Consider the following 27,160-nt stretch of genomic DNA (forward strand, 5'->3'; position numbering starts at 1 on the left):
GGTGTAACATACATGTGGTAAAAATAATACAATATCAGGACCCGAGGAAGGTAGCCAGGGTTATGTAGTAGTATTCACGTTTAAAAACCCACAATTGTATGTGTTGCATAGATAGAGATATACATATGCATTACACAGAGATTGCATTAATCCTGGAAAATCAAATAGAAAGAAGCATATTTTTTATTCTGCATACATTAATCTATAATATATCAAAAGTTTTTTGGATGAGAGGTACCCTTTAAAAATCTTCATCCTTCCAGTACTTATCAACTGCTGTATGCTCCACAGGAATTTCTCTTCTGTCTGACCACCGTTCTCTCTGCTGACACCTCTGTCCATGTCAAGAACTGCCAGAGCAGTAGAGGTTTGCTATGGGGATTTGCTACTGCTCCGGACAGTTCCTGATATGGACAGAGGTGTCAGCAGAGAGCACTGTGGTCAGACAGAAAAGAAAAGATCTCCCTCTGTAGTATACAGCAGCAGATAAGTACTGATAGGATCAAGATATTTAAATAAAAGTCATTTACAAATCTGTTAAACTTTCTGGCACCAGTTGATTTAAAGATAAATAAATAACTAAATAAATAAATAAATAAAAGTTGTTTTCCACCGGAGTACCCTTTAAAGGTATTGATGGAGTCATTTAGTTATTTTTCGTTAAACCTCCCACCGTCCTCTATCAAAAGTATTGGGTCTATTCAACTCTCATTGTAACCTTCTAAATAATTCCAGTGGAAGGCATTTTTTGGTCTAATTCTTTTGGACTCAAACTTTTTGAGACACTTTTTCCAACACAATTTTTTTCAAAACAGACTGTTTTTATTTAAGATCAGCAAACCTAACAACATATGAGAGCGTGTTATAAAATTATAAAATGACGAAAGACAAAACATCAGCAAAAGCATTAGAAAACAGCCCCCCCCCCCCCAACTGCCCCACTTAGAGCTGGTAGAATAGTAGAATGTAGAAGCTTCTAGTAAAGATCCTGTAGACCAAATCAATCCCCAACCAGTGGCATTAAATTGGTTTACTAGACCCTCACTAGAACCTTGTACAACACTTTTCCCAAGATATTGATGGAGTCTAATTGTCTGGGTCAAAAAGTCTACCAATCTTCAGCCAAATACTAAAGGAACTGACTGCACCCAGAACAATTCAACTTTTACAATCCTTTACCGAAGATATTAAATTGGTCTACTAGACCAGTGGTCTACAACCTGCGGACCTCCAGATGTGGCAATACTACAGCTCCCAGCATGCCCGGACAGCCAACGGCTGTCCGGGCATCCTGGGAGTTGTAGTTTTGCCACATCTGGAGGTCCGCAGGTTGAAAACCACTGTACTAGACCATCACTAAAATGTCTACAATCAACTACTTACAGATCAATTTGGTCAGTTAGTAATGTCTATAATTGGGGTTAAAGGGGTACTTCGGTGGAAAACTTTTTTTTTTTTTAAATCAACTGGTGCCAGAAAGTTAAACAGATTAGTAAATTACTTCTATTAAAAAATCTACATCCTTCCAGTACTTATTAGCTGCTGAATCCTACAGGGGAAATTCTTTACTTTTTGGAACACAGTGCTCTCTGCTGACATCCCGAGCACAGTGCTCTCTGCTGACATCTCTGTTCATTTTAGCAACCTCTCTAGAGCAGCATATGTTTTCTATGGGGATTTTCTCCTACTCTGGACAGTTCCTAAAATGGACAGAGATGTCAGCAGAGAGCACTGTGCTCGTGATTCAGCAGAGAGCTCTGTGTTCCAAAAAGAAAATAAATTCCTCTGTAGTATTCAGCAGCTAATAAGTACTGGAAGGATTAAGATTTTTTTTTATGAAAGTAATTTACAAATCTTACAAAAAATGGAGAGGCTCCTGTGGGAAGGTTTGCAAAATGACCCGAGCTGCCCGATCTGGCACCTGTACCTAAGGTGTCTGAAAAAGACTACTAAATGATAAGAAATATTGAGGTTCAAGGTCGTTAGATAATGTACACACTTGTTTATTAAATGAAGGTAAATATCAAACTGATATATCTGGGATTTCAGGTACAGGTGCCAGATCGGGCAGCTCGGGTCATTTTGCAAACCTTCTCACAGGAGCCTCTCCATTTTTTGTAAGATTTGTAAATTACTTCCATTGAAAAAAATCTTAATCCTTCCAGTACTTATTAGCTGCTGAATACTACAGAGGAAATTATTTTCTTTTTGGAACACAGAGCTCTCTGCTGACATCACGAGCACAGTGCTCTCTGCTGACATCTCTGTCCATTTTAGGAACTGTCCAGAGTAGGAGAAAATCCCCATAGCAAACATATCCTGCTCTGGAGAGGTTCCTAAAATGGACAGAGATGTCAGCAGAGAGCACTGTGCTCGGGATGTCAGCAGAGAGCACTGTGTTCCAAAAAGTAAACAATTTCCTCTGTAGGATTCAGCAGCTAATAAGTACTGGAAGGATGAAGATTTTTTAATAGAAGTAATTTACTAATCTGTTTAACTTTCTAGCACCAGTTGATTAAAAAAATAAATAAAAAAAAATAAAAAAAGGTTTCCACTGGAGTACCCCTTTAATGATTGGGTTTACTAGACCCACACTAGATTCTGCAAGTCTTCGGCACAAGGCACTGAAGGGGTCTACCATAACTAGACACTATAACCTCCTACACCCTCTGGAACCTCTAAGATTCTGTACTCTGATTGAGTTCTTGACCTTCTTATCAAGAAAAATCCCATCAGAACTGATTATAGAAACACAAAACATTTCTAGAAAGAAAAAAAATCCCATTCTCTGTCTCTCAGGCGATTTAATAGTAACATAGTCCTTCTTATGAGATTATCCCCCTCCCCTCAATGCCCAATCCTTGCGCTCATAAGTTAATCACAAATTAGGGGAAGGAAAAGATAAGAGAATCACGATCAAACATCTGAAGAATACAAAGACTTTGTCCCGTACAAACATTTCCATCTCAATTTTAGCGGGTCTTGAAAGGTCTGTTTGATAATCACAAGCTCCTTTCATGATAAGTGCTAATTCCCCTGCCACCACTTATCGAAGCAGCCGGCCTCTCCCGTGTCCCCAAAGGGTTTTTAGAAAATGAAGACCACAAGAAGGTTTGCTGCAGGAGCAGAAATCTCCACTTCAGCCTTCCTGTGTTAATTACAGTGGAATCTAAATGACTGGAGCAGAACCGGAGACTCATTGAAAGTGCGTCTCAAAGAGTAGACAACACCAGCTCCGATGGGACCTGTGGGCACAAGACACAACTAACGGCCATTAGGAACTTTCTTGTTCACAAGCAATAATGAGGATGCGAGTGGCGGATCTTGTCCTTGACTGATCATTGTCTTGGGCAGGTTCCATATCTACATAATGTTACGCCGAGCGCTCCGGGTCCCCGTTCCTCCCCGGAGCGCCCGCCTCATCTTCGTTGTTGCAGCGCCCCGGTCAGATCCACTGACCGGGTGCGCTGCGGTCCCGCCTTCAGCCGGGATGCGATTCGCGATGCGGATAGCGCCCGCTCGCGATGCGCACCCCGGCCCCCGTACCTGACTCGCTCTCCCTCGGTCCTGTCCCGGCGCGCGCGGCCCCGCTCCCTAGGGCGCGCGCGCGCCGGGTCTCTGCGATTTAAAGGGCCAGTGCACCAATGATGGTGCCTGGTCCAATCTTCCAATTAGCTTAATTGGTAATCACCTGTGCACTTCCCTATATTACCTCACTTCCCTTGCACTCCCTTGCCGGATCTTGTTGCCTTAGTGCCTAGTGAAAGCGTTCCCTTGTCTGTTCCTAGCCCGTGTTCCTGACCTCCTGCCGTTGCCCCTGACTACGATCCTTGCTGCCTGCCTCGACCTTCTGCTACGTCCGACCTTGCTTCTGCCTACTCCCTTGTACCTCGCCTATCTTCAGTATCTTCAGCAGCCAGAGAGGTGAGCCGTTGCTAGTGGATACGACCTGGTCACTACCGCCGCAGCAAGACCATCCCGCTTTGCGGCGGGCTCTGGTGAAAACCAGTAGTGTCTTAGAACCGGTCCACTAGCACGGTCCTCGCTATCCCTCTCTGGCACAGAGGATCCACTACCTGCCAGCCGGCATCGTGACAGTAGATCCGGCCATGGATCCCGCTGAAGTTCCTCTGCCAGTTGTCGCTGACCTCCCTACGCTGGTCGCCCAGCAAGCTCGTCAGATCGCCCAGCAGTCGCAACAGATAGCGCAACGAGATCAACAGCTGGCATACTTGACCTCCGAGGCACTGCGTATTCAGTCACAGATACAGCAGCTGCAGCCGCAGATACAGCAACAGCTCCAGCTGCAACTACCATCTCCTCCGCCGGCTCCTGCAACTCCTCCGCAGCAACCGGTCCTTCCTAACCCCTGCTTGTCCCTGCCGGACAAATTTGGCGTAAAGATCGCCCAACGAGATCAACAGCTGGCATACTTGATCTCCGAGACACAGCGTCTTCAGTCACAGTTACAGCAGCTGCTGCCGCAGATACAGCAACTTCAGTCACAGCAGCTGCTGCCGCAGATACAGCAACTTCAGTCACAGCTACAGCTGCAACAACCATCTCCTCCGCCGGCTCCTGCAACTCCTCCGCAGCAACCAGCCGTTCTTAACCCCTGCTTGTCCCTGCCGGACAAGTTTGATGGGGACCGCAATGATTCTGCCACAGCCACAGTCCAGTCCTTCTTCGCTGAGGTCCGTGGTGTCTTCGAGGAGCCTGCCCGAGCTTCTTCTGCCGAGATTGCCCTGCTGAACCTGGAACAGGGTGTTTCTTCCGTTGGCGAGTACGCCATTCAGTTCCGTGCTCTTGCTTACGAGTTGTCCTGGAATAGTGAGGTTCTCTGCGCGACCTTTAAAAAAGGCCTATCCAGCAACATTAAAGATGTTCTGGCCGCACGAGAGACTCCTGCTGACCTACATGAACTCATTCATCTTGCCACTCGCATTGACATGCGTTCTTCCGGATGGCGTCTGGAGCTCCGCCTGGATATGGACTTTGTTCGCACGAAGCGTTTTTTCTCCCCGGCTCCTCTCTCCTCTGGTCCTCTGCAATCCGTTCCTGTGCTTCCCGCCGCGGAGGCTATGCAAGTTGACCGGTCTCGCTTGACACCTCTAGAGAGGACACGACGCCGCATGGAGAATCTTTGCCTGTACTATGCCGGTACCGAACACTTCCTGAAGGATTGTCCTATCCGTCCTCCCTGCCTGGAAAGACGTACGCTGACTCCGCACAAAGGTGACACAGTTCTTGATGTCAACTCTGCTTCTCCACGCCTTACTGTGCCTGTGCGGATATCTGCCTCTACCTTCTCCTTCTCTACTATGCTCTTCTTGGACTCCGGATCTGCAGGAAAATTTTTTTTGGCCTCTCTCATCAACAGGTTCTACGTTCCTGTGACCAGTCTCGCCAGACCCCTCTACATCTATTGTTTTTACAATAAAAGATTGGACTGTCTCGTACGTTTCCACACAGAACCCCTCCTAATTTGCATCGGACCTCATCACGGAAAAATTGAGTTTGTTTTCCTCAGGTTCTTTGGCCCCAAGAAGAGGGGGAGACCCAAGGGGGGGGGTACTGTTACGCCGAGCGCTCCGGGTCCCCGTTCCTCCCCGGAGCGCCCGCCTCATCTTCGTTGTTGCAGCGCCCCGGTCAGATCCACTGACCGGGTGCGCTGCGGTCCCGCCTTCAGCCGGGATGCGATTCGCGATGCGGATAGCGCCCGCTCGCGATGCGCACCCCGGCCCCCGTACCTGACTCGCTCTCCCTCGGTCCTGTCCCGGCGCGCGCGGCCCCGCTCCCTAGGGCGCGCGCGCGCCGGGTCTCTGCGATTTAAAGGGCCAGTGCACCAATGATGGTGCCTGGTCCAATCTTCCAATTAGCTTAATTGGTAATCACCTGTGCACTTCCCTATATTACCTCACTTCCCTTGCACTCCCTTGCCGGATCTTGTTGCCTTAGTGCCTAGTGAAAGCGTTCCCTTGTCTGTTCCTAGCCCGTGTTCCTGACCTCCTGCCGTTGCCCCTGACTACGATCCTTGCTGCCTGCCTCGACCTTCTGCTACGTCCGACCTTGCTTCTGCCTACTCCCTTGTACCTCGCCTATCTTCAGTATCTTCAGCAGCCAGAGAGGTGAGCCGTTGCTAGTGGATACGACCTGGTCACTACCGCCGCAGCAAGACCATCCCGCTTTGCGGCGGGCTCTGGTGAAAACCAGTAGTGTCTTAGAACCGGTCCACTAGCACGGTCCTCGCTATCCCTCTCTGGCACAGAGGATCCACTACCTGCCAGCCGGCATCGTGACACATAACACATTCTGAGAATGAACAATTAGAAACATTCTGTCCCTGGCAATGCAGGTAGATTAAAGCATGGAAGTATTCAAGAATAAGGAACCTCTATCTCACCAGGACTGTCCCTACACAGTGACTCCACCAGCAGAATAGTGAGTACATCTCTGGAGTATAATACAGGATATAACTCAGGATCAGTACAGGATAAGTAATATATGTACACAGTGACCCCACCAGCAGAATAGTGAGTAAATCTCTGGAGTAAAATACAGGATATAACTCAGGATCAGTACAGGATAAGTAATGTATGTACACAGTGACTCCACCAGCAGAATAGTGAGTACAGCTCTGGAGTATAATACAGGATATAACTCAGGATCAGTACAGGATAAGTAATGTAATGTATGTACACAGTGACTCCACCAGCAGAATAGTGAGTCCAGCTCTGGAGTAAGGTTGGGTGTGTCTGTGCTCCTGTGACTTCCAGCAAACTTCCAGAGAAGCAGACTTTTCTTCCGCCCCTCCCCAGGTGTGTGGCAGACTCCTGGGTAGGGGTCTCTGCTATGGAGCCCCGGGAATCCAGGACTTCATTTTGCGCTCCCCGTTCTAGGCCGGAGGGGTGTGTGCGCGAACATGCAACGGCCAGTAGCCAGGATGGGGTCAGAAGATCGACCAGGGCTCACAGCAATGTGGGGCCCCCTCCCCCATCCCCAGCTGGGAGCTGCAAAGCTTCTAGCAAAAGTTCATCCAGGCCAAGAAGCTCATCCAGGCAGAGGAATGGAGTAAAGGCGTCTACATCAGTTTCCCCAGAACCCCAGCAATGGGGGGTAAAGGGGCCAAGGGAATCCCTGGCAATATTCACATCCAGAATGCAGGCCAAGATGGCTCAATATGAGGAGCTTGGGAAGCAGCTCAGAGGAATAAGAGCAGATTTAAAATTTGCCCGCTACCAAGTGGATCAGTCATCCAGGGCCAAGAAGGCAGCATTTGCCGCTAAGGTAAAAACATTAAAGAAAAAAGTGGAGGAGATTGTGCGGATGAGGTCTGACATTGTGGAAGGTGCCGGCATTTTCCGTGAGAAGTTTGTCCATGGTGCTCGTTTCTCTGGTATGCCGGTCTCCAGAGATGATGATGATGATTGTCAGAGTGAGGAGGAGGAGATGGAGGAAGGTGAAGGAGGTGAGGAGAGCAATGTGAGTGAGGGGGATATGGATACTAATTCTGTGCGTGACACCACTGCTACCCCTGACCCCCCACTTACCCTGAGTGAAGACCGTGTGAACCCGGCTCAGGTGGCCTTACCTACCTCCAGTGAGGATGATGATGATAATGATGATGGCAGTGACTGCAGTCAAGGCAGCGGCTTGGCAGATGGGGGTCTCCTGCGGGCGATTGTAATGCAGGAGTCCCCCACCCGTCTGGAAAACTTCTCTTTTGGAGAGGATTTAGGCCCAGAGGAGGAGAGGAAGAATAAAAAAGCGAAGGGCAGGAAGAGGAAGAAAACGCAAGGACAAGTTAAGTTTGTCTTTTCTTCTTTCCAGCAGTCTGAGTCAGCTGAGAAGCCGATTCAGGATGCTGGGTCCCCCAACCTGCCAGACCCCGTTTCTGTAGTGGAGCGGGGCCAGCATGGGGGATACAGTAGTGCACCCAAAATGGCCGCGGGTGCGATAGAAAAAAAAGGGCACCCTCCTGTGAGGGGGGAGGGTGCCCAGGCACCAGAAAATGGTGGCAGATTCCCTTGTTCGGGGGGCGGTACAGGTCCTGGCACTGCAGGGCACTCCCCTGTGAGGGGGGGGAGTGTTCGGGCACCGGACCTTGTTGGTTCAGGGGGCGGTCCCCTAGGTGATGCAGTCGGTACCGATCCTGGCACTGTGAAGGAGGAGGTTCCCTGCGCGTCAGCCGCAGTAGGCGGGGCGGGAGTGCGTCCGGAGGGACAACTCCCGTCAAAATCGGCGGCGTGCGATGGGGCGGGGCCACCTATGATGGGGGCGGAGTCTGTGTCTGTGCCCAAAGACACTGGACAGAAGAGCCGTGCAGCTCCAATCATTAAGCCAGCAACCCTTATACCTGGAGTAATAGACCCAGCCAGCCCGGCCTGTAACACATCAAGGGAGAGTGTACGCAAGAGTGAAAGTGAGAGCAAAAATGTGAATAAAAATGGTAATGTGCAGGATGTGAGTTATGGCAGTGTGCATGGGAGGAGTTGTAGTAGCAGTATGGATGAAGGGAGCGGAGTGCAAGAGAGGGGTGCAAGCGGGGTGCAAGAGAGGGGTGCAAGCGGGGTGCAAGAGAGGGGTGCAAGCGGGGTGCAAGAGAGGGGTGTTTGTGAAATACAGGTGAGGAGTGGTAGTGGTATGCAAAAGAGAGGTGTTATGGCTGAGGCTTACATTAGGAACAAGGGTCCTGGTTTGGGGTCTGGTTCTGGTTCGACTGCCCCCCCGGTAGTGGCTGCTTCTCCCAGAAGCTATGCCAGCGTCACTGCCGGGGGATCAGGGGGATCTCCATCTCCATCTGGCTCTGGGGGTCAATTGCAACAGCGCCTCCTGGAGGCTCTACGTAGGGGAGACAGGTCAATCCATGTAGAGGGGAGGGGTGAGGTTGACCTGTCTTTTTGGATAGAAAGACATGGCTTAGGCGCCTTCCGAGAACAAAACGGGGAGGTGGTCTGGTCCCTCCCAACATCCGGGCAGGAAAGTGGCCGTAGGAATGTGGTCCGTTTGGTGTGGAGGGGCGAAGATGCGTGTCCGCCTCGGGGTAAGGTGGTTGAGCTCCTCCTCCAGATGGAATTCAGGGCAAGTGACATCTTTGCCCTGATCCACCCCTATGGTACTTCCGAGTTTGACATCAGCTTCGTTCGACCGGAGGGTTTGGAACTTTTCTGGTCGAACTATGAGGTGGTGAAAAGCGAGCCCGGCTGGCGGGATTTCGCCGTAAAGGCGATATCCCGTCAGAATCTGGCCAAGAAAGTGACTGTATTGACACGTAACGAGTCACTATCTTGCTATGATATCATGACCTGGCTCAGCAGATATGGTGATGTGACGGACATGCCGAAAAAGAACTATGACGAACATGGGATCTGGTCTGGGGCCTGGACGTTTTCCGTCAAACTTAAGCGTTCAGGGAGCACTGTTGCCCACATCCCATCAGCTGCTTTTCTAGGGAGAGACAGAATCCAAATTTTCTACCAGGGGCAGCCCAAGGTCTGTCACAGGTGTGGCAGCCCCACTCACTTTAGCGCAGCCTGTACCGTGCAGGTCTGTGCTCTGTGTGGTGGGGTAGGTCATCTTGCCGCATCCTGTAGGCAGATCAGGTGTCATCTGTGTGGTGTCTTAGGACACCCTTTCAGCCGTTGTCCTAGCGCCTTTGCCCGTGCGACGGTCACCTTGGCTGGGGAAAGCAGTAATGTTGCCTCAGCTGGGGAGGGCACGAGCGCGGGAGAAGGTGCAACAGGGTCAGTGAAGAGGAAAAGTCCCGCCAAGCTGAGGCGGGAGGCTAATCGGAGAAGGAGCAGGGAACTGGAGAGTTCCCATGTGGCAGGGGTAGCTTCTGGCCATGCTCCAGAGGTTAGTCCTGAAACTGCTGAGGCCCTGGGGGAGAATGTGCTGGATGAGGAAATGGGGAGAATCTGTAAAGAAGAGGGCAGCAAGGCCGATCTTTCCGATTCCTCCCACTATGAAAGTGTGGATGAGGAGGGTGAAGAGAGGCCAAAAAAAAAGGGCAGTAAAGGGAGAAAGAAGAGGTCGGAGCCCTCTAGTCCCCGTGCTACGGACCAGGTCCCAAGCGGAAGCTTACCTGCCCCCCCTCTGATTGATCTGTCTAACCGGTACTCTGTCCTTGATGACATCTCCTCCCCCTCCATGGAGGGGGGGGTCGAGGATGGGGTGCCTGAAGTGGGGGAGCCTCCGGGGGGAACTGGGCCCTGTCCTGATGGGGCAATTTCCTCAGGGGATGGGGCCAAACCGGAGCCAGGTGGAAATGGGGATTCAAAAATGGACCAATCAGAATCCAAAAAACGGTCCAAAGAGAAAGAAGCCTCCTCATCTGGGGATGAGGGGGTGAAGAAAAAACAGAGATAATGGGGGTTAGGGCCATCTAACTCAATCACCCATGATGGCGGCACTCACCCCATTGACGCTGGCATCTATTAACTGTGCCAGCATAAAGTCTGATACGGCTAGATTCGCAGCCTTTGATTTTCTCGGCCGTGTTGATGCCGACATTTTCTTTTTATAGGAGACCAGGTTGTTAGATCTAGCCTCCCTGGTAAAAGCCAGGAGAGAGTGGAGGCGCGGCCCCTCCCACTGGTCTCTTGCGGCTGAGCCGTATAGTGGGGTGGCGGTCCTTTTTACCGCTCCTGTTGAATGCAGACGGGTTATTGAGTTAGAAATGGGGAGGTGCCTGATCTTAGATGTCCTCATGAAGGGGCAAGAGCTTCGGCTTATTAACATCTACGCCCCACAAACAAAGTGGGGACGAAAAGATCTCTTTATGAGGATTAAGCCCTTTCTTTTTACAAGCCGACAGGTGATCTTTGGAGGGGATTTCAATACTGTCACGAGATCCCAAGATAGGAGAGGCTCCAATGATCGGTTGGCTTATGATAGCATAGCCCTCAATAGTATAGTTAGGGAAGCTCGCCTAGAGGATGCCCACATCCGGAGCCCCTCAGGCCACGCGGGTTTCACCTATCATCGAGGTAGCTGCAGGTCTAGAATAGACAGGTTTTATTTAAAGGAGGAAGCCGTCTCTTCCGCAGTGTCCGTGGTTGAGGTGGAGTTCTCCGATCACTGTATGATTTTGTTTTCCCTGAATGTTTCAGAGACCCCCCGGAAGGGTAAAGGTTATTGGAAGCTGAATTCGTCCCTCCTGGAGGAAGCGGAGATAAGACAGTCCTTTGAGGATTTTCTTCAGAGTCAGGTACCTTTACTGGACCTATGTAGTAGTAAGTCAGAGTGGTGGGAGATATTCAAGAAGCGGGTTGCGGGGTTCTTCCGCCAGCTCTCGAGCCTCAGGTCCCTGAACAGGTATCGCTTGTATCAGGGTCTGAGGAGGAAACTCGAGCTTCTCGTCTCGACTGGAGGTAGCCGTGAGGATATCTCCAGAGTGAAGTCCTTGCTGATGAGGTGTCAGTACGATAGGCACGCATCTTTGGTTTTTGAGAGGGATTTCGGGAAGTACCGCTCGCCCGACCCTTACAGAAACTGTAAGATGTCAGTGAGTAGTAAAGTGGTCTCAGGACTGATTGATAGTACGGGATCTCTGAATCGGTCCAGATCAGGGATTTTGGAGGTCGTCAGATCCTTCTACTCACACCTCTTGGGAAGGAAGGATCTAGATCGAGACAGGATGTCGGCTTTCCTGGCTGAAACCATTCCTGAGCCAGGGGTAGACCCCTCTCTTGATGTTTTGGCAGAAGAAATCAGGGAAGAGGAAGTGAGACTGGCGATCGAGGGGCTCGCCCCTAAGAAGTCGCCAGGTCCGGATGGCTTAACATCCGAGTGGTACAGGACCTTTAAGGAGTCTTTAGCTCCCCTCTTGACTGAGGTATTCAATGAGTGTCTCTCCTCGGGCACTCTGCCGAAGTCAATGAGGAGGTCAGCCCTGATTCTTCTCTCAAAGGGTAAAGATCCCAGCCGTATTGAGAATTGGAGACCCATAGCTCTTCTCAATGCGGACAGGAAGCTTCTGGCCAAGATACTGTTTAATCGGCTGGTGAAGTTTGCACCCCGGCTCCTTTCGGGGGCCCAGCACTGCTCTGTTCCAGGCCGAAGCACCTTAAGTGCTGTCCTTAGTGTCAGGGAGGCAGTGGAGCGGAGTAGTGCAGGTCTCTGGAAGGGGTACTTGCTGTCCCTGGATCAGGCCAAAGCATTTGATCGGGTGAACCACGAGTACCTCTGGTCCGTCCTCCTGAGATATGGCTTACCGAGTACTTTCGTTAATTGGCTTAAAATCTTGTATGCAGGGGCAGAGAGTTTCCCACTGGTGAACGGTTGGTCTGGCCGCTCTTTTGAGGTGGGGTCCGGAGTCCGTCAGGGTTGTCCCTTGAGCCCGCTTTTATACGTGTTCGCAATCGATCCCTTCATCCGGAGGGTAGATTGTGGGCCGTTGGCGGGAGTCGGGATGAGTCTGGCGGAGCTGGATGTCGCCCAGAGAGTGGTGGCGTACGCTGATGATGTCACCATCTTCGTGTCCTCGAGAGAGGAGGTCGATGTGGTGATGTCGGAAGTGGACCGATACTCGGAGGCATCCGGGTCTAAGATCAACCAGGATAAGTGTGAAAGTCTCTGGCTGGGAGGGGGAGATCCCACGTTTGATCTCCCGGACACCCTTCCAGGGCCCCAAGAGTCAGCAAAACTTCTGGGCATCACATTCGGCCAGGATGATTATCCCACCAAAAACTGGGATGGTAAGCTCCAGGATGCCACTCAGAAGGTGAACCAGTGGAAGGGTTGGTCTATGACCCTCAGGGAAAGGGTACACCTGATCAAATCGTACCTGCTCCCCTTGTTTATCTATCTGGGCAGCGTATGTATTTTGCCAGAGGCTTACTATACTAGGATCTACAGCCTGTTTTTCCAACTGTTATGGGGGAACAGGATAAACCTAGTCAAGAGGGAGGTTACGTACCGCACGAGGAGACTAGGGGGTTTATCTATGGTAAACCCTGTGGTGTTCTTAACGAACACCTTCTTGAAAGCTAACATCTCGAACCTCTGGTCAGAGACGGCTCCTCCATGGGTACTCTCCTGCAGGGAATGGTTTCGGCCTTTCTTCCAGGAATGGGAGACAGGAGGGCAAGTGAAGGACCTCCGTACGCCCCATGGATATCTTCCGGCTTACGCTACCCCGACTCTGAAGGCGATACGTCGGTGGGGTCTGGGAGTGTGGGAGATCAGGACCCAGTCAAGGCAGTTCCTTGACAAACGGGTTCTGTTGACCCACTTCCAGAAGCCTCTGGCGCTCAGGGACTGCCCAGGTCGGGATCTGAGGGTGGGGTTGTATCTTTTAAACATGAAAAGGATCCCCCAGAAGTTTTGGGACTTGGCCTGGCGCTGCTTTCAGGGGAAGCTATATGTGAGGGACAATTTGAAGTGTAGGAGATCTGATGACCGGGGGTGTCCCCGAGAAGAGTGCAGGGACATGCTGGAAAGCATGGACCATTTCCTGCTTCATTGTCCCTTTAATATAGGGGTCTACAACCGGGTGGGCGCTTCCATCGGCTGGAGTCAACTTGCCGGCCTTACCTATCCGGAATGGGCTTATGGGGCATTCAGGACCCTGGGTGGCCGTGATCGGGGCACTTTATTCTTAGTCAGTTTAGTGGTTAGGTACTACACGTGGAATGCACGGTGTTTAGTGTCTACACAGCGGAAAGTCCTCTCCGAGGTGGAGGTCTGTAGGAACATCACCGGTGACCTTGGGAAGATCAGGTCTTTGGAGTATGGCAGTCTTGGTACCAGTAGGGCTTCTCTCCTATGGAGAGGGTTTTGTTTTGATGTGCCCTAGGTACTAGACCTTTTGGGTAGAGTACCCTGGTTTTGGTTAGGGACAGTGATGTAGGGACAGGGTTAGGGTGATAGTAGGGTCAGTTTATTTTTAGGGATAATGGTAGGGTGAGAGGTAGGGTGCAATTAGGGAAAGAATGTAAATATTTTGTATGTATCAGGATTGCCATCCTTCTTCCTGGTGGTGGGCTAATGCATGTGCACCCTAGCTTTTTGTTTTGTTTTCAGACGTTAAAGTTATGTAGGGCTTACAGGCACCGAACTTGGGCCTAAAGTGGGTTGTATTGTTTGTTTTTGTATATTATAAAGCTGGTTATGGTAAAGTTGGTTGGGAGGAGTTCTAGGTTGGGAGGGTGTTTTTGTGGGTGGTGGTGGTTGTTTGTTTTGGTGGACCTGGCATGGGTCAGTTATGGACTGGACATTGAGGACTATGGACTCTATGGACTCTGACCCATGTACAGGAGGGTGGGTGGTGCGGGTGAAGGGACAGTTTAGAGTAGGTTGTTTTCTGTATATTTATAGGTGTATATAGGTTATATGTATATAGTATGTATATAGTATATATAGTAAATATTATAATTTTGTTTGTTTTATATTTTGGTTTGTGTATTATATAGTGTTTATAGTAGTGATAGATGGCAGTCGAACCATTTATAATTTTTTTTTTTTTTTTTTTTTTTTTTTTTTTTGTTAAAGCTAAATATGCAATTTTATTTTTGGTTTTTGCACATTAGGTATGCATGCATGTGAGTGTGTTTGGTTATGTTTGCTGTAGTATTAGTATTTTTAGGAAAAGCTGGGCTGGCCGTTTAGGCAGGATTTTTGTTCTTGAAAAGTATGGGTTTATGTTATTTCATTTTGTTGTTTTCCATTATGGCAAAGTTGTGCTGGTTCTGTGTTTGTTATGATTTATATTTTTCTAATAAAAGATTTACAGGATATAACTCAGGATCAGTACAGGATAAGTAATGTATGTACACAGTGACCTCACCTGCAGAATAGTGAGTACATCTCTGGAGTATAATACAGGATATAACTCAGGATCAGTACAGGATCAGTAATGTAATGTATGTACACAGTGACTCCACCAGCAGAACAGTGAGTACAGCTCTGAAGTATAATACAGGATATAACTCAGGATCAGTACAGAATAAGTAATGTAATGTATGTACACAGTGACCCCAACAGCAGAATAGTGAGTGCAGCTCTGGAGTATAATACAGGATATAATTCAGGATCAGTACAGCATAAGTAATGTAATGTATGTACACAGTGACTCCACCAGCAGAACAGTGAGTGCAGCTCTGGAGTATAATACAGATTGTAACTCAGGATCAGTACAGGATAAGTAATGTAATGTAGGTACACAGTGACTCCACCAGCAGAACAGTGAGTACAGCTCTGAAGTATAATACAGGATATAACTCAGGATCAGTACAGGATAAGTAATGTAATGTATTTACACAGTGGCTCCACCAGCAGAATAGTGAGTACAGCTCTTAAAGTATAATACAGGATATAACTCAGGATCAGTACAGGATAAGTAATGTAATGTATTTACACAGTGGCTCCACCAGCAGAATAGTGAGTACAGCTCTGGAGTATAATACAGGATATAACTCAGGATCAGTACAGGATAAGTAATGTAATGTATGTACATAGTGACCTCCCCAGCAGAATAGTGAGTACAGCTCTGGAGTATAATACACAATATAACTCAGGATCAGTACAGGATAAGTAATGTATTGTATGTACACAGTGACCTCCCCAGCAGAATAGTGAGTACAGCTCTGGAGTATAATACAGGATGTAACTCAGGATCAGTACAGGATAAGTAATGTATGTACACAGTGACTCCACCAGCAGAATAGTGAGTGCAGGCCTTGAGTATAATACAGGAGATAACTCAGGATCAGTACAGGATTATTAGGATACGTAATGTAATGTATATACACAGTGACTCCTCCAGCAGAATAGCGAGTACAGTTATGAAGTATAATACAAGATATAACTCAGGATCAGTCTTTAATGTCATGCACGTACAAAATGTATAAAAATACAGGCAGGTTCCCTTTAACTTTGAGGAATATAAATACATGTTCTATTTTTGGAGCATCTCCAGATAATCCACTTTATCCTCAGTGCACTAAAATGCCTTTCCTGTATGAAAATGGGTGAAAAGGGATAAGAGATGACTGTAATAAAGCGGATCCTGGCGTGTACCCTTCTTGTGTTACAATGGTTCCTATAGAGGAGCGTTCTGTAGGGTCATTCTCTGTACAGAGTATACAGCACATGTACCCAGGTCCTACTCCCTCCTTTCCCCTGCAGGAATTTTGCAGTTTTTGCTAAATTCACAAGACTTGTCAGGCAGTAAATGACATTCAGATAATGTGTTTCATAAAAGAAATGTCAGCCAGATGAAAGTAATGACATGAAACGCACCAGCACCGCCAGAGTATGGAGAGATTTCCTTATATCGGACATTTTAATTTAACAAATTTTGGATGTTGACATCACAATTTTTATTTCCTTATCAGCCTTTATCCTCCTTACATGCCAGAGCCTGACAATTATTGAGATGAGCGGCGTTACATAGACGTCTCCGATCTCTTCATACAGAATCCGTCTGCCTCAAATCACTTTGTAGAGAGTTCCTTCCCCTGTAACATCTACTGAGTAACATGTACTGTACTGAGTATGTACATGTACTGTTGCCTCTCTAAGAGGTTCTTCAGTAGCTGTGGTGTATATTATATAGTTTCACCAAATATACAACTCGCCTCAACTTCTGCAGAACATCATATTACACACCTAAACTGTTGCAGAATATTATAGTACACACCTCAGCTTCTGCAGGACATCATAATCCACACCTCAACTGCTGCAGAACATCATAACACACACCTAAGCTTCTGCAGAACATCATAATACACACCTAAACTGTTGCAGAATATTATAGTACACACCTCAGCTTCTGCAGGACATCATAATCCACACCTCAACTGCTGCAGAACATCATAACACACACCTAAGCTTCTGCAGAACATCATAATACATACCTCAACTGCTGCAGAATATTATAGTACACACCTCAGCTTCTGTAGAACATTATAATACACACCTCAGCTTCTGCAGAACATCATAACACACACCTCAGCTTCTGCAGAACATCATAATACATACCTCAACTGCTGCAGAATATTATAGTAGACACCTCAGCTTTTGCTAGACATCATAATCCACACCTCAACTGCTGCAGGACATCATAACACACACCTCAGCTTCTGCAGAACATCATAATACACACCTCAGCTTCTGCAGAACATGATAACACACACTTCACCTTCTGCAGAACATCATAATACACACCTCAACTGCTGCAGAATATTATAGTAGACACCTCAGCTTATGCAGAACATCATAATACACACCTCAGCTTCTGCAGAACATGATAACACACACTTCACCTTCTGCAGAACATCATAATACACACCTCAACTGCTGCAGAATATTATAGTACACACCTCAGCTTCTGCAGAACATCATAATATACACCTCAGCTTCTGCAGAACATCATAATATACACCTCAGCTTCTGCAGAACATCATAATATACACCTCAGCTTCTGCAGAACATGATAACACACACTTCATCTTCTGCAGAACATCATAATACACACCTCAACTGCTGCAGAATATTATAGTACACACCTCAGCTTCTGCAGAACATCACAATACACACCTCAGCTTCTGTAGAACATTATAGTACACACCTCAGCTTCTGTAGAACATTATAATTTATAATGTTCTACAGAAGCTGAGGTGTGTACTATAATGTTCTACAGAAGCTGAGGTGTATATTATGATGTTCTGCAGAAGCTGAGATGTGTACTATAATATTCTGCAGCAGTTGAGGTGTGTATTATGAAGTTCTGCAGAAGCTGAGGTATGTTATAATGTTCTGCAGAAACTGAGGTGTGTATTATAATTTATAATACACACCTCAGCTTCTGCAGAACATCATAACACACCTCAGCTTCTGCAGAACATCATAATAGACACCTCAACTGCTATAGAATATTATAGTACACACCCCAGCTTCTGCAGAACATCATAATTGACACCTCAGCTTCTGCAGAATCTCATAATATACACCTCAGCTTCTGCAGAACATCATAATACACACCTCAACTACTGCACAACCTCGTATGATTGTATGACTAATGCCTGGTAGGGCAAAAACTCTTCAGAGGGGGAAGTTTTACCTCACGTTTGTCTTGGCAGTTTGCGCCAATTTTTTGTTCCACTATCAGGATTTTAAGGAAAAAATGTAATGGATGTTTTATTACCAGCGCTGTGATCTCTTTTGGACTGTAAGGATACGTTCCCACTGAGGAATCGGAGAGGGAATGACTCCAAATCACTGCTCCAAATCATCTCACAAGTTCCATTTACTTTAAAGGACTTTCCGCTGTCCTGTTCACACTGAGGGATTTCTGCTAGCAGCATTCTGACGCCGAATTCCGTCCCGCCTGAAGATAGAACATGTTCATTCTTCAGGCGGAATCCTCGAGTAAAAGCCCATTGAAGTCAATAGGATTTTGTTTTCCTGACAAAATCCATATCAAGCGGAATTAAACCGGAATTATGGCGGAATCCAGAAAAGTAGAATTGAATAGCCTCCTCCTTCATTCCTCTTTATTTCTGCATGGAAATTCCGCTTGATGGATAAAATGACAGAAGGCAACAATTTCCTCACCGAAATTATTCCTCGCGAATTCCTCAGTGTGAACATACTGGAGACTATGGAGGAGAACCGATTGCACGAGCACGGGGGATGATAGCGATATCCATTTTTCTTCATTTCTACAACCTCATAATACTCACTTCAGCTGCTGCACTAACTTGTAATAAACACCTCAGCTGCTACAGAAACTCATGATACACACCTCAGCTGCTGCACAACTTCTTAAAGGGGTACTTCACTGCCCCAGCATCCTGAAGGTTTTGTTTCAAACGCTGGGTGCGGGGGTCGTGACATCATGGCCACACAACGCCCCCTCAGTGCAAGTCTATGGGAGGGGGCGTGGCGACTGCCACGCCCCCCTCCCATAGACTTGCACTGAGGGGGCGTTGCGTGACATCACGAGGGGCATGGTCATGATGTCACGACCCCCGCAGCCCGCACCCAGCGTTTGGAACAAAACGTTCTGGACGCTGGGGCAGTGGAGTACCCCTTTAACACACACTTTAGCTGCTGTACTAATTTCTAATACCCAACTCAGCTGCTGCAGAAACTCACAATACACACCTCAGCTGCTGCACAACTTCTTAACACACACTTTAGCTGCTGTACTAATTTCTAATACCCAACTCAGCTGCTGCAGAAACTCACAATACACACCTCAGCTGCTGCACAACTTCTTAACACACACTTTAGCGGCTGTACTAACTTCTAATACCAAACTCAGCTGCTGCAGAAATTCACAATACACACCTCAGCTGCTGCACAACTTCTTAACACACACTTTAGCTGCTGTACTAATTTCTAATACCCAACTCAGCTGCTGCAGAAACTCACAATACACACCTCAGCTGCTGCACAACTTCTTAACACACACTTTAGCGGCTGTACTAACTTCTAATACCGCACTCAGCTGCTGCAGAAATTCACAATACACACCTTGGCTGCTGCACAACATTGTAATACACACTTCAGCTGCTGCAGGACCTCCTAATGCTCAACTCAGCTGCTGCACAACCTCATGGTACGCACTTATCTGCTGCATGAACTTATGATACATGCCTTAGCTACTACCTTGTATTTTTTTTAAATATCAATGTTAGGGTAGGTTCACACTACGTTCATGCCCCAGTTAGTCATATCTGTATACTGTTATCGGGAGCAGTGGACCCCATTGCTTTCTAAGGGTGGACAGAGTCACCTAGCAACTCCATTCAGGATATGTGCTATTTGCTGTGGACTTAAAGGGGAACTACCATGGAAAACTTTTTATTTTTATCAACTGATGCCAGAAAGTTAAACAGATTTGTAAATTACTTCTATTAAAAAATCTTAATCCTTCCAGTACTTTTTAGGGGCTGTATGCTACAGAGGAAATGTTTATCTTTTTGGATTTCTCTTATGTCACGACTACAGTGCTCTCTGCTGACCTCTGCTGTCCATTTTAGGAACTGTCCAGAGCAGGAGAAAATCCCCATAGCAAACATATGCTGCTCTGGACAGTTCCTAAACTGGACAGCAGAGGTCAGCAGAGAGCACTGTGGTCGTGACATAAGAGAAATCCAAAAAGATAAACATTTCCTCTGTAGCATATAGCCGCTAAAAAGTACTGGAAGGATTAAGATTTTTAATAGAAGTAATTTACAAATCTGTTAAACTTTCTAGCACCAGTTGATAAAAAAAAAAAAATAATAATAATGTTTTCCACGGTAGTACCCCTTTAAAACTGTGGGGTGCTATGCTTTTGAAATAGCGCATACGTCCTATATGTAGTCGCTACTTGACTCTGTTCCCCAATAATAAAGCAATGGGGTTCGCTGCTCTTGGCATATGGCTAGTTTGTTATTTCTTAGTGCTGTGTTTCCCAATGAGTGTGCCTCCAGCTGTTGAACAACTACAAGTCCCAGCAAGCCAGGACAGCCAACAGCCAAAGCCTTTCAAAGCATGTGCTAACAATGAAAATGATGGTGTTTCCTCACTTGTTATACAGGACGATGTCTGGCCTCCAGATCAACTCCGAGGGGATCCGGATTGATGTGACGTTCTCATATTCCAGGGGGTCCCAGCGCAGCTTGTAGTCATGCCATTCCTGCAGGAGAGGGCACAGACAACACAGAGGTTATTCGCTTTTAAGATGTCACTAGAGGAATTACCAGGTGGCATTTCAATAGAAACTGATATTAACGGATCGTGTTCCATAAAGGAGCCCATGAGTCCCAGCTAAGGCGACCCATATAGCCAGTTCCCTGGGAGAATATATCTGCAGGAGCAGATCAGTTAACTATGCGTCACTCATCCATATATTACATTCCGTATTAGGGTATGTTCACGCGGCGGAATGTCTATACATGTCTATTCTTTCTAACAATACAAAAGAATGGAATCCCAAATGACACTGTTTAACCCCTTAAGGACTCAGGGTTTTTCCGTTTTTGCACTTTCGTTTTTTCCTCCTTACATTTTAAAAATCATAACCCTTTCAATTTTCCACCTAAAAATCCATATTAAGGCTTATTTTTTGCGTCGCCAATTCTACTTTGCAGTGACATTAGTCATTTTACCCAAAAAACGGAAAAAAAAAATCATTGTGCGACAAAATTGAAAAAAAACGCAGTGCATATTTCGGTAAAAATGACACCTTATCTTTATTCTGTAGGTCCATACGGTTAAAATGATGCCCTACTTATATAGGTTTGATTTTGTCGCACTTCTGGAAAAAATCATAACTTCATGCAGGAAAATTTATACAGGGCAGTATGAGGACTCATTTTTTGCGCCGTGATCTGAAGTTTTTATTGGTATGATATTTGTTTTGATCGGACTTTTTGATCACTTTTTATTAATTTTTTTTATGGTATAAAAAGTGACCAAAATACGCTTTTTTGGACTTTGGAATTTTTTTGCGCGTACGCCATTGACCGTGCGGTTTAATTAATGATATATTTTTATAGTTCGGACATTTACGCACGCTGCGATACCACATATGTTTTTTTTTTTTTTTTTTACACTGTTTTTTTTTTTTTATGGGAAAAGAGGGGTGATTCAAACTTTTATTAGGGAAGGGGTTAAATGACCTTTATTAACACTTTTTTTTTACATTTTTTTTTGCAGTGTTATAGGTCCCATAGGGACCTATAACACTGCACACACTGATCTCTCATCCTGATCACAGGCGTGTATTAACACGCCTGTGATCAGTGTTATCGGTGCTTGACTGCTCCTGCCTGGATCTCAGGCACGGAGCAGTCATTCGCCGATCGGACACCGAGGAGGCAGGTAAGGGCCCTCCCGGTGTCCGGTCAGCTGTTCGGGACGCCGCGATTTCACCGCGGCGGTCCCGAACAGCCCGACTGAGCAGCCGGGTCCCTTTCACTTTCACTTTAGAAGCGGCGGTCAGCTTTGACCGCCGCTTCTAAAGTGTTAATACCGCACATCGCCGCGATTGACGATGTGTGGTATTAGCCGTGGGTCCCGGCCGTTGATGAGCGCCGGGACCGACGCGATATCATGCAGGATCGCGGTGAGATCCCGCTTCATATCGTGGGAGCCGGTGCAGGACGTAAATATACGTCCTGCGTCGTTAAGGGGTTAATATATATTGCCCTCATGGCTACATTGGCCCTGATTTACTAATGTCAACCCGACTCTATTTCTCGGGTTGTGCGACCAAATTTGTGTCGCATAGCCCATGCGACACTTTGTGCGACACAATTTCCTGACACAAAATACCATCACTCAAAATTGGCAAGGTTAGCCAAAAAAGGGGCGTATTCCGGACAAAAAAGAAAAAACACTCAGAGAATGATGAAATTAATTTTGCTTCATCAAAACCTGACAGATCTGAGCCGTCGGGAAATTACTCTGTTCCATGTTGGGAGCAGTAGTACAGGGGCTGAGGGATTGATTGCACCAGGTTTCACTTCTGAGACCCAATCCGATCAGAAGTTATTAAGCAGGGGAGTTGGCGGCATGCTCCGCTCCCCATCGATGTACAGTGTACTTTTACTTTCATTTTTAAATTCCCTGCTGGGAGCCCTGAATGGCCGGTACTGAGGAGCCATTCAGAGCTCCCGGCGGGGTTTTTAAGCAAAAGCAATGCGGTGGGGAAAGATATATATAGAATCACTGGGGGGAAAGCAGCGCTTCTATATATATTGCCCCCTGCTGCGCTATATAAGTCTTGCTCCCTGCAGCGCTTTTATATAGGTACTGTCCCCCCGCAGCACAATCATATGCCCCCCGCAGCGCTTCTATAATCATATACCTCCGCAGCGCTATGAATGACAACTGTTCTTTCAACAGTGCATTGCACCGGACAGCTTCCCGTCCAAATGCGCTGCTGTTAGAATACTTTTCATTCATAGCATTGCAGAGGCATATGATTATAGAATCGCTGTGAGGGCCAGACATATAGCGTTATCTGGCCCCCACAGTGCTTCTATGTACATATGCCGCCGCAGCGCTATGAAAGACAAGTATTCTTTCAGCAGCACATCAGGCTGGCCGGTGTGAGGTGAGATTTCCGAACCCATGCAGTAAACGAACCACTCCTCCCCTCAGCCCTTTCGCTCCTCCCCTTCACTCTCCAAAGTTTTCCGAAGCTAGAGCGGGACAGAGCAGGGGGAGGGGGATGGAGCTGTGTACAGGGAAGGGGATGGAGCTGTGTACCGAGCTGTGTGCGGGGGATGGAGCTGTGTACTGAGCTGTGGACGTCCTCGCTCTCCCCCTGCTTCTTGTGTAATGTAGAGCGGGGGGTGTGAAGAGAGATTTCCGAACTTAAGGGCGTGGCTTAATTCCCCCTGCAGTGTCTTCTTGTAGAGCGAGGGGTGTGAAGGGAGATTTCCAAACCTAAGGGGCGTGGCTTAATTATGTCCTGCAGACATGCGACCTCGGCCTCTGCCCTCGCTCCTCCCCATTCTAGCTTCGGAAAACTTCGGAGAGCGAAGGGGAGGAGCGAAAGGGCTGAGGGGAGGAGCGGTTCGGTTTCTGCATGGGTTCAGAAATCTTACCTCACACCGACTTCCCGGCCCAATGCGCTGCTATTGGAATACTTTTCATTCATAGCGCTGCCGGGGGCTTATGATAGTGCTGCGGGGGAAAATATATATTCACATGCTCTGCGGGGGACAATACCTATATAAATGCGCTGCAGGGGGATATGATTACGCTGCGGGCGACAATACCTATATAAATGCACTGCGGGGGCAAGACTTATATAGTGCAGCAGGGGGCAAGATATATTGACAAACGCATCTGGCCTCCCCATCACAGCACACAGTCCAGCGCACTGTAAGGACATTTCTAATGACGATCTGCATCTGGAAACAGGTACTCTGTACATACAGGCTGGGTGCAGCCAGTGCCAACCTGTATCACATACCCCTACTAAAGGGCATGTCCCAATAACGGGACAGTGTGCAATTATACTATAACTTTTGCTTCATCCAGCGCTTACATCGCAACTCTGCTTAGTTTAATTACTGGCACACAGGATTATTTTTGGGATTTTTTTTTGCATAGACTACATCATTGGATCTAATCATATGTGTCTATAAGGATCTATAACTGAGACACAATACAAAGGTGGAATACTGTGAACATGTAATTGCTATAATGAGGATTACAAATACTGGCATTGATACCATGTTTTAATGTTATTTTAACTAATTTTACTGGATCTGTAGCAGAGACCCTGCACAGAGACCAGACTAAGTTTATATTAATTATATTTATTTAATAAATCACAGATTTTATTTAAACCAGCTACATCTTATTTCTCTGCATTTCCATAATTGGAAGGTTACATTTTAATAAGTAATAAGTTTACACTTTGAGGTCTGAATTCCCTCTGTTTTGGTTATTAAGTGCAAAACCAAAGATCATAAGGTGCATAAGTGCTGTCCCATAACCCCAGTACAGAGTACAGAGCAGCATCAGTTATGGGTAAGCACTTTCTGCGGATTTCGCTCGAAAATGCATTGCTGTCTATGAGATGGCGCATTTCCAAGCAGTCTTAGTGCCTGCCAGAGTATTCAAATGTGTGTAATGTCCTCTATTTCATGTTGTGTGACATAGTGTCCCTCATAAACGTCTGACAGGTAAGTTAAGGGTTTGGAAATTTTAGTTTGTAACTGGATTGAACACTGGCTCATGGATCGTACCCAGAGAGTGGTGGTCAATGATTCGTACTCTGATTGGTCCCCGGTTATTAGTGGTGTACCCCAAGGTTCAGTACTGGGCCCCCTGTTGTTTAATTTATTTATCAATGATATAGAGGATGGTATTAACAGCTCTGTTTCTATCTTTGCAGATGACACCAAGCTTTGTAGCACGGTACAGTCTATAGAGGATGTGCATAAGTTACAAGATGACTTGGATAGACTAAGTGTCTGGGCATCCACTTGGCAAATGAGGTTCAATGTGGATAAATGTAAAGTTATGCATCTGGGTACTAATAACCTGCATGCATCGTATGTCTTAGGGGGGATTAAACTGGCAGAGTCACTGGTAGAGAAGGATCTGGGTGTACTTGTAGATCACAGACTACAGAATAGCATGCAATGTCAGGCTGCTGCTTCCAAAGCCGGCAGGATATTGTCATGTATAAAAAGAGGCATGGACTCGAGGGACCGGGACATAATACTCCCCCTTTATAAAACATTGGTACGGCCTCACCTGGAATATGCTGTTCAGTTTTGGGCACCTGTCCATAAAAGGAACACTGTGGAGCTGGAAAGGGTGCAGAGACGCGCGACTAAACTAATATGGGGCATTGTTACGCCTAGCGCTCCGGGTCCCCGCTCCTCCCCGGAGCGCGTACGGCGTCTCTCTCTCCGCAGCGCCCCGGTCGGTCCCGCTGACCGGGAGCGCTGCCCTGTCATGGCCGTTGGGGATGCGATTCGCACAGCGGGACGCGCCCGCTCGCGAATCGCATCCCAGGTCACTTACCCGTTCCCGTCTCCTGCTGTCATGTGCTGGCGCGCGCGGCTCCGCTCTCTAGGGCGCGCGCGCGCCAGCTCCCTGAGATTTAAAGGGCCAGTGCACCAATGATTGGTGCCTGGCCCAATTAGCTTATTGTGTTCACCTGTGCACTTCCCTATATCTAGTCACTTCCCTTGCACTCCCTTGCCGGATCTTGTTGCCTTAGTGCCTAGTGAAAGCGTTCCCTAGTCTGTTCCTAGTCCGTGTTCCTGACCTCCTGCCGTTGCCCCTGACTACGATCCTTGCCGCCTGCCCCCGACCTTCTGCTACGTCCGACCTTGCTTCTGCCTACTCCATTGTACCGCGCCTATCTTCAGCATCTTCAGCAGCCAGAGAGGTAAGCCGTTGCTAGTGGATACGACCTGGTCACTACCGCCGCAGCAAGACCATCCCGCTTTGCGGCGGGCTCTGGTGAAAACCTGTAGTGGCTTAGAACCGGTCCACTAGCGCGGTCCTCTCCATCCCTCTCTGGCACAGAGGATCCACTACCTGCCAGCCGGCATCGTGACAGTAGATCCGGCCATGGATCCCGCTGAAGTTCCTCTGTCAGTGGTCGCTGACCTCACCACGGTGGCCGCCCAGCAAGCCCGACTGATCGCCCTTCTAACCCGTCAGCTGTCGGAAATGTCCACCATTTCGCACCAACTTCAGTCGCAACTTCTCCAGCAATCTTCTCCTCCGCCAGCTCCTGCACCTCCTCCGCAGCGAGTGGCCACTCCTAGCCTCTGCCTGTCCTTGCCGGACAAATTTGATGGGGACTCTAAGTATTGCCGTGGCTTTCTTTCGCAATGTTCCCAGCACTTGGAGATGATGTCGGACCAGTTTCCTACTGAGAGGTCTATGGTGGCTTTCGTAGTCAGCCTTCTGTCTGGAAAAGCCCTGTCATGGGCCGCACCGCTCTGGGACCGCAATGACCCCGTCACTGCCTCTGTACACTCCTTCTTCTCGGAAATTCGAAGTGTCTTTGAGGAACCTGCCCGAGCTTCTTCAGCCGAGATTGCCCTGCTGAACCTGGCCCAGGGTGTTTCTTCCGTTGGCGAGTACGCCATTCAGTTCCGTGCTCTTGCTTACGAGTTGTCCTGGAATAGTGAGGTTCTCTGCGCGACCTTTAAAAAAGGCCTATCCAGCAACATTAAAGATGTTCTGGCCGCACGAGAGACTCCTGCTGACCTACATGAACTCATTCATCTTGCCACTCGCATTGACATGCGTTCTTCCGGATGGCGTCTGGAGCTTCGCCTGGATATGGACTTTGTTCGCACGAAGCGTTTTTTCTCCCCGGCTCCTCTCTCCTCTGGTCCTCTGCAATCTGTTCCTGTGCTTCCCGCCGCGGAGGCTATGCAAGTTGACCGGTCTCGCTTGACACCTCAAGAGAGGACACGATGCCGTATGGAGAACCTCTGCCTGTACTGTGCTAGTACCGAACACTTCCTAAGAGATTGTCCTATCCGTCCTCCCCGCCAGGAAAGACGTACGCTGACTCCGCACAAAGGTGAGACAGTCCTTGATGTCTACTCTGCTTCTCCACGTCTTACTGTGCCTGTGCGGATGTCTGCCTCTGCCTTCTCCTTCTCTACAGTGGCCTTCTTGGATTCCGGATCTGCAGGAAAATTTTTTTTGGCCTCTCTCATCAACA

At 47.7% G+C, this 27,160-nt stretch overlaps 1 protein-coding gene across 1 annotated transcript in view; it reads right to left on the minus strand.

Annotated features, from left to right (window-relative positions):
* The window catches only part of CHRNA4 (cholinergic receptor nicotinic alpha 4 subunit), a 100,152-nt gene that overhangs the window by 20,195 nt on the left and 52,797 nt on the right, over positions 1-27,160 (minus strand). Inside the window, exon 4 of the mRNA XM_056547759.1 lies at positions 20,523-20,632. Coding sequence (XP_056403734.1) covers positions 20,523-20,632 — 110 coding nt within the window. The remainder of the gene's footprint in view (positions 1-20,522; positions 20,633-27,160) is intronic.

This window comes from Hyla sarda, chromosome 12 (genome assembly GCF_029499605.1).
Source record: "Hyla sarda isolate aHylSar1 chromosome 12, aHylSar1.hap1, whole genome shotgun sequence".
In the NCBI taxonomy this organism is placed as follows: Eukaryota; Metazoa; Chordata; class Amphibia; order Anura; family Hylidae; genus Hyla; species Hyla sarda.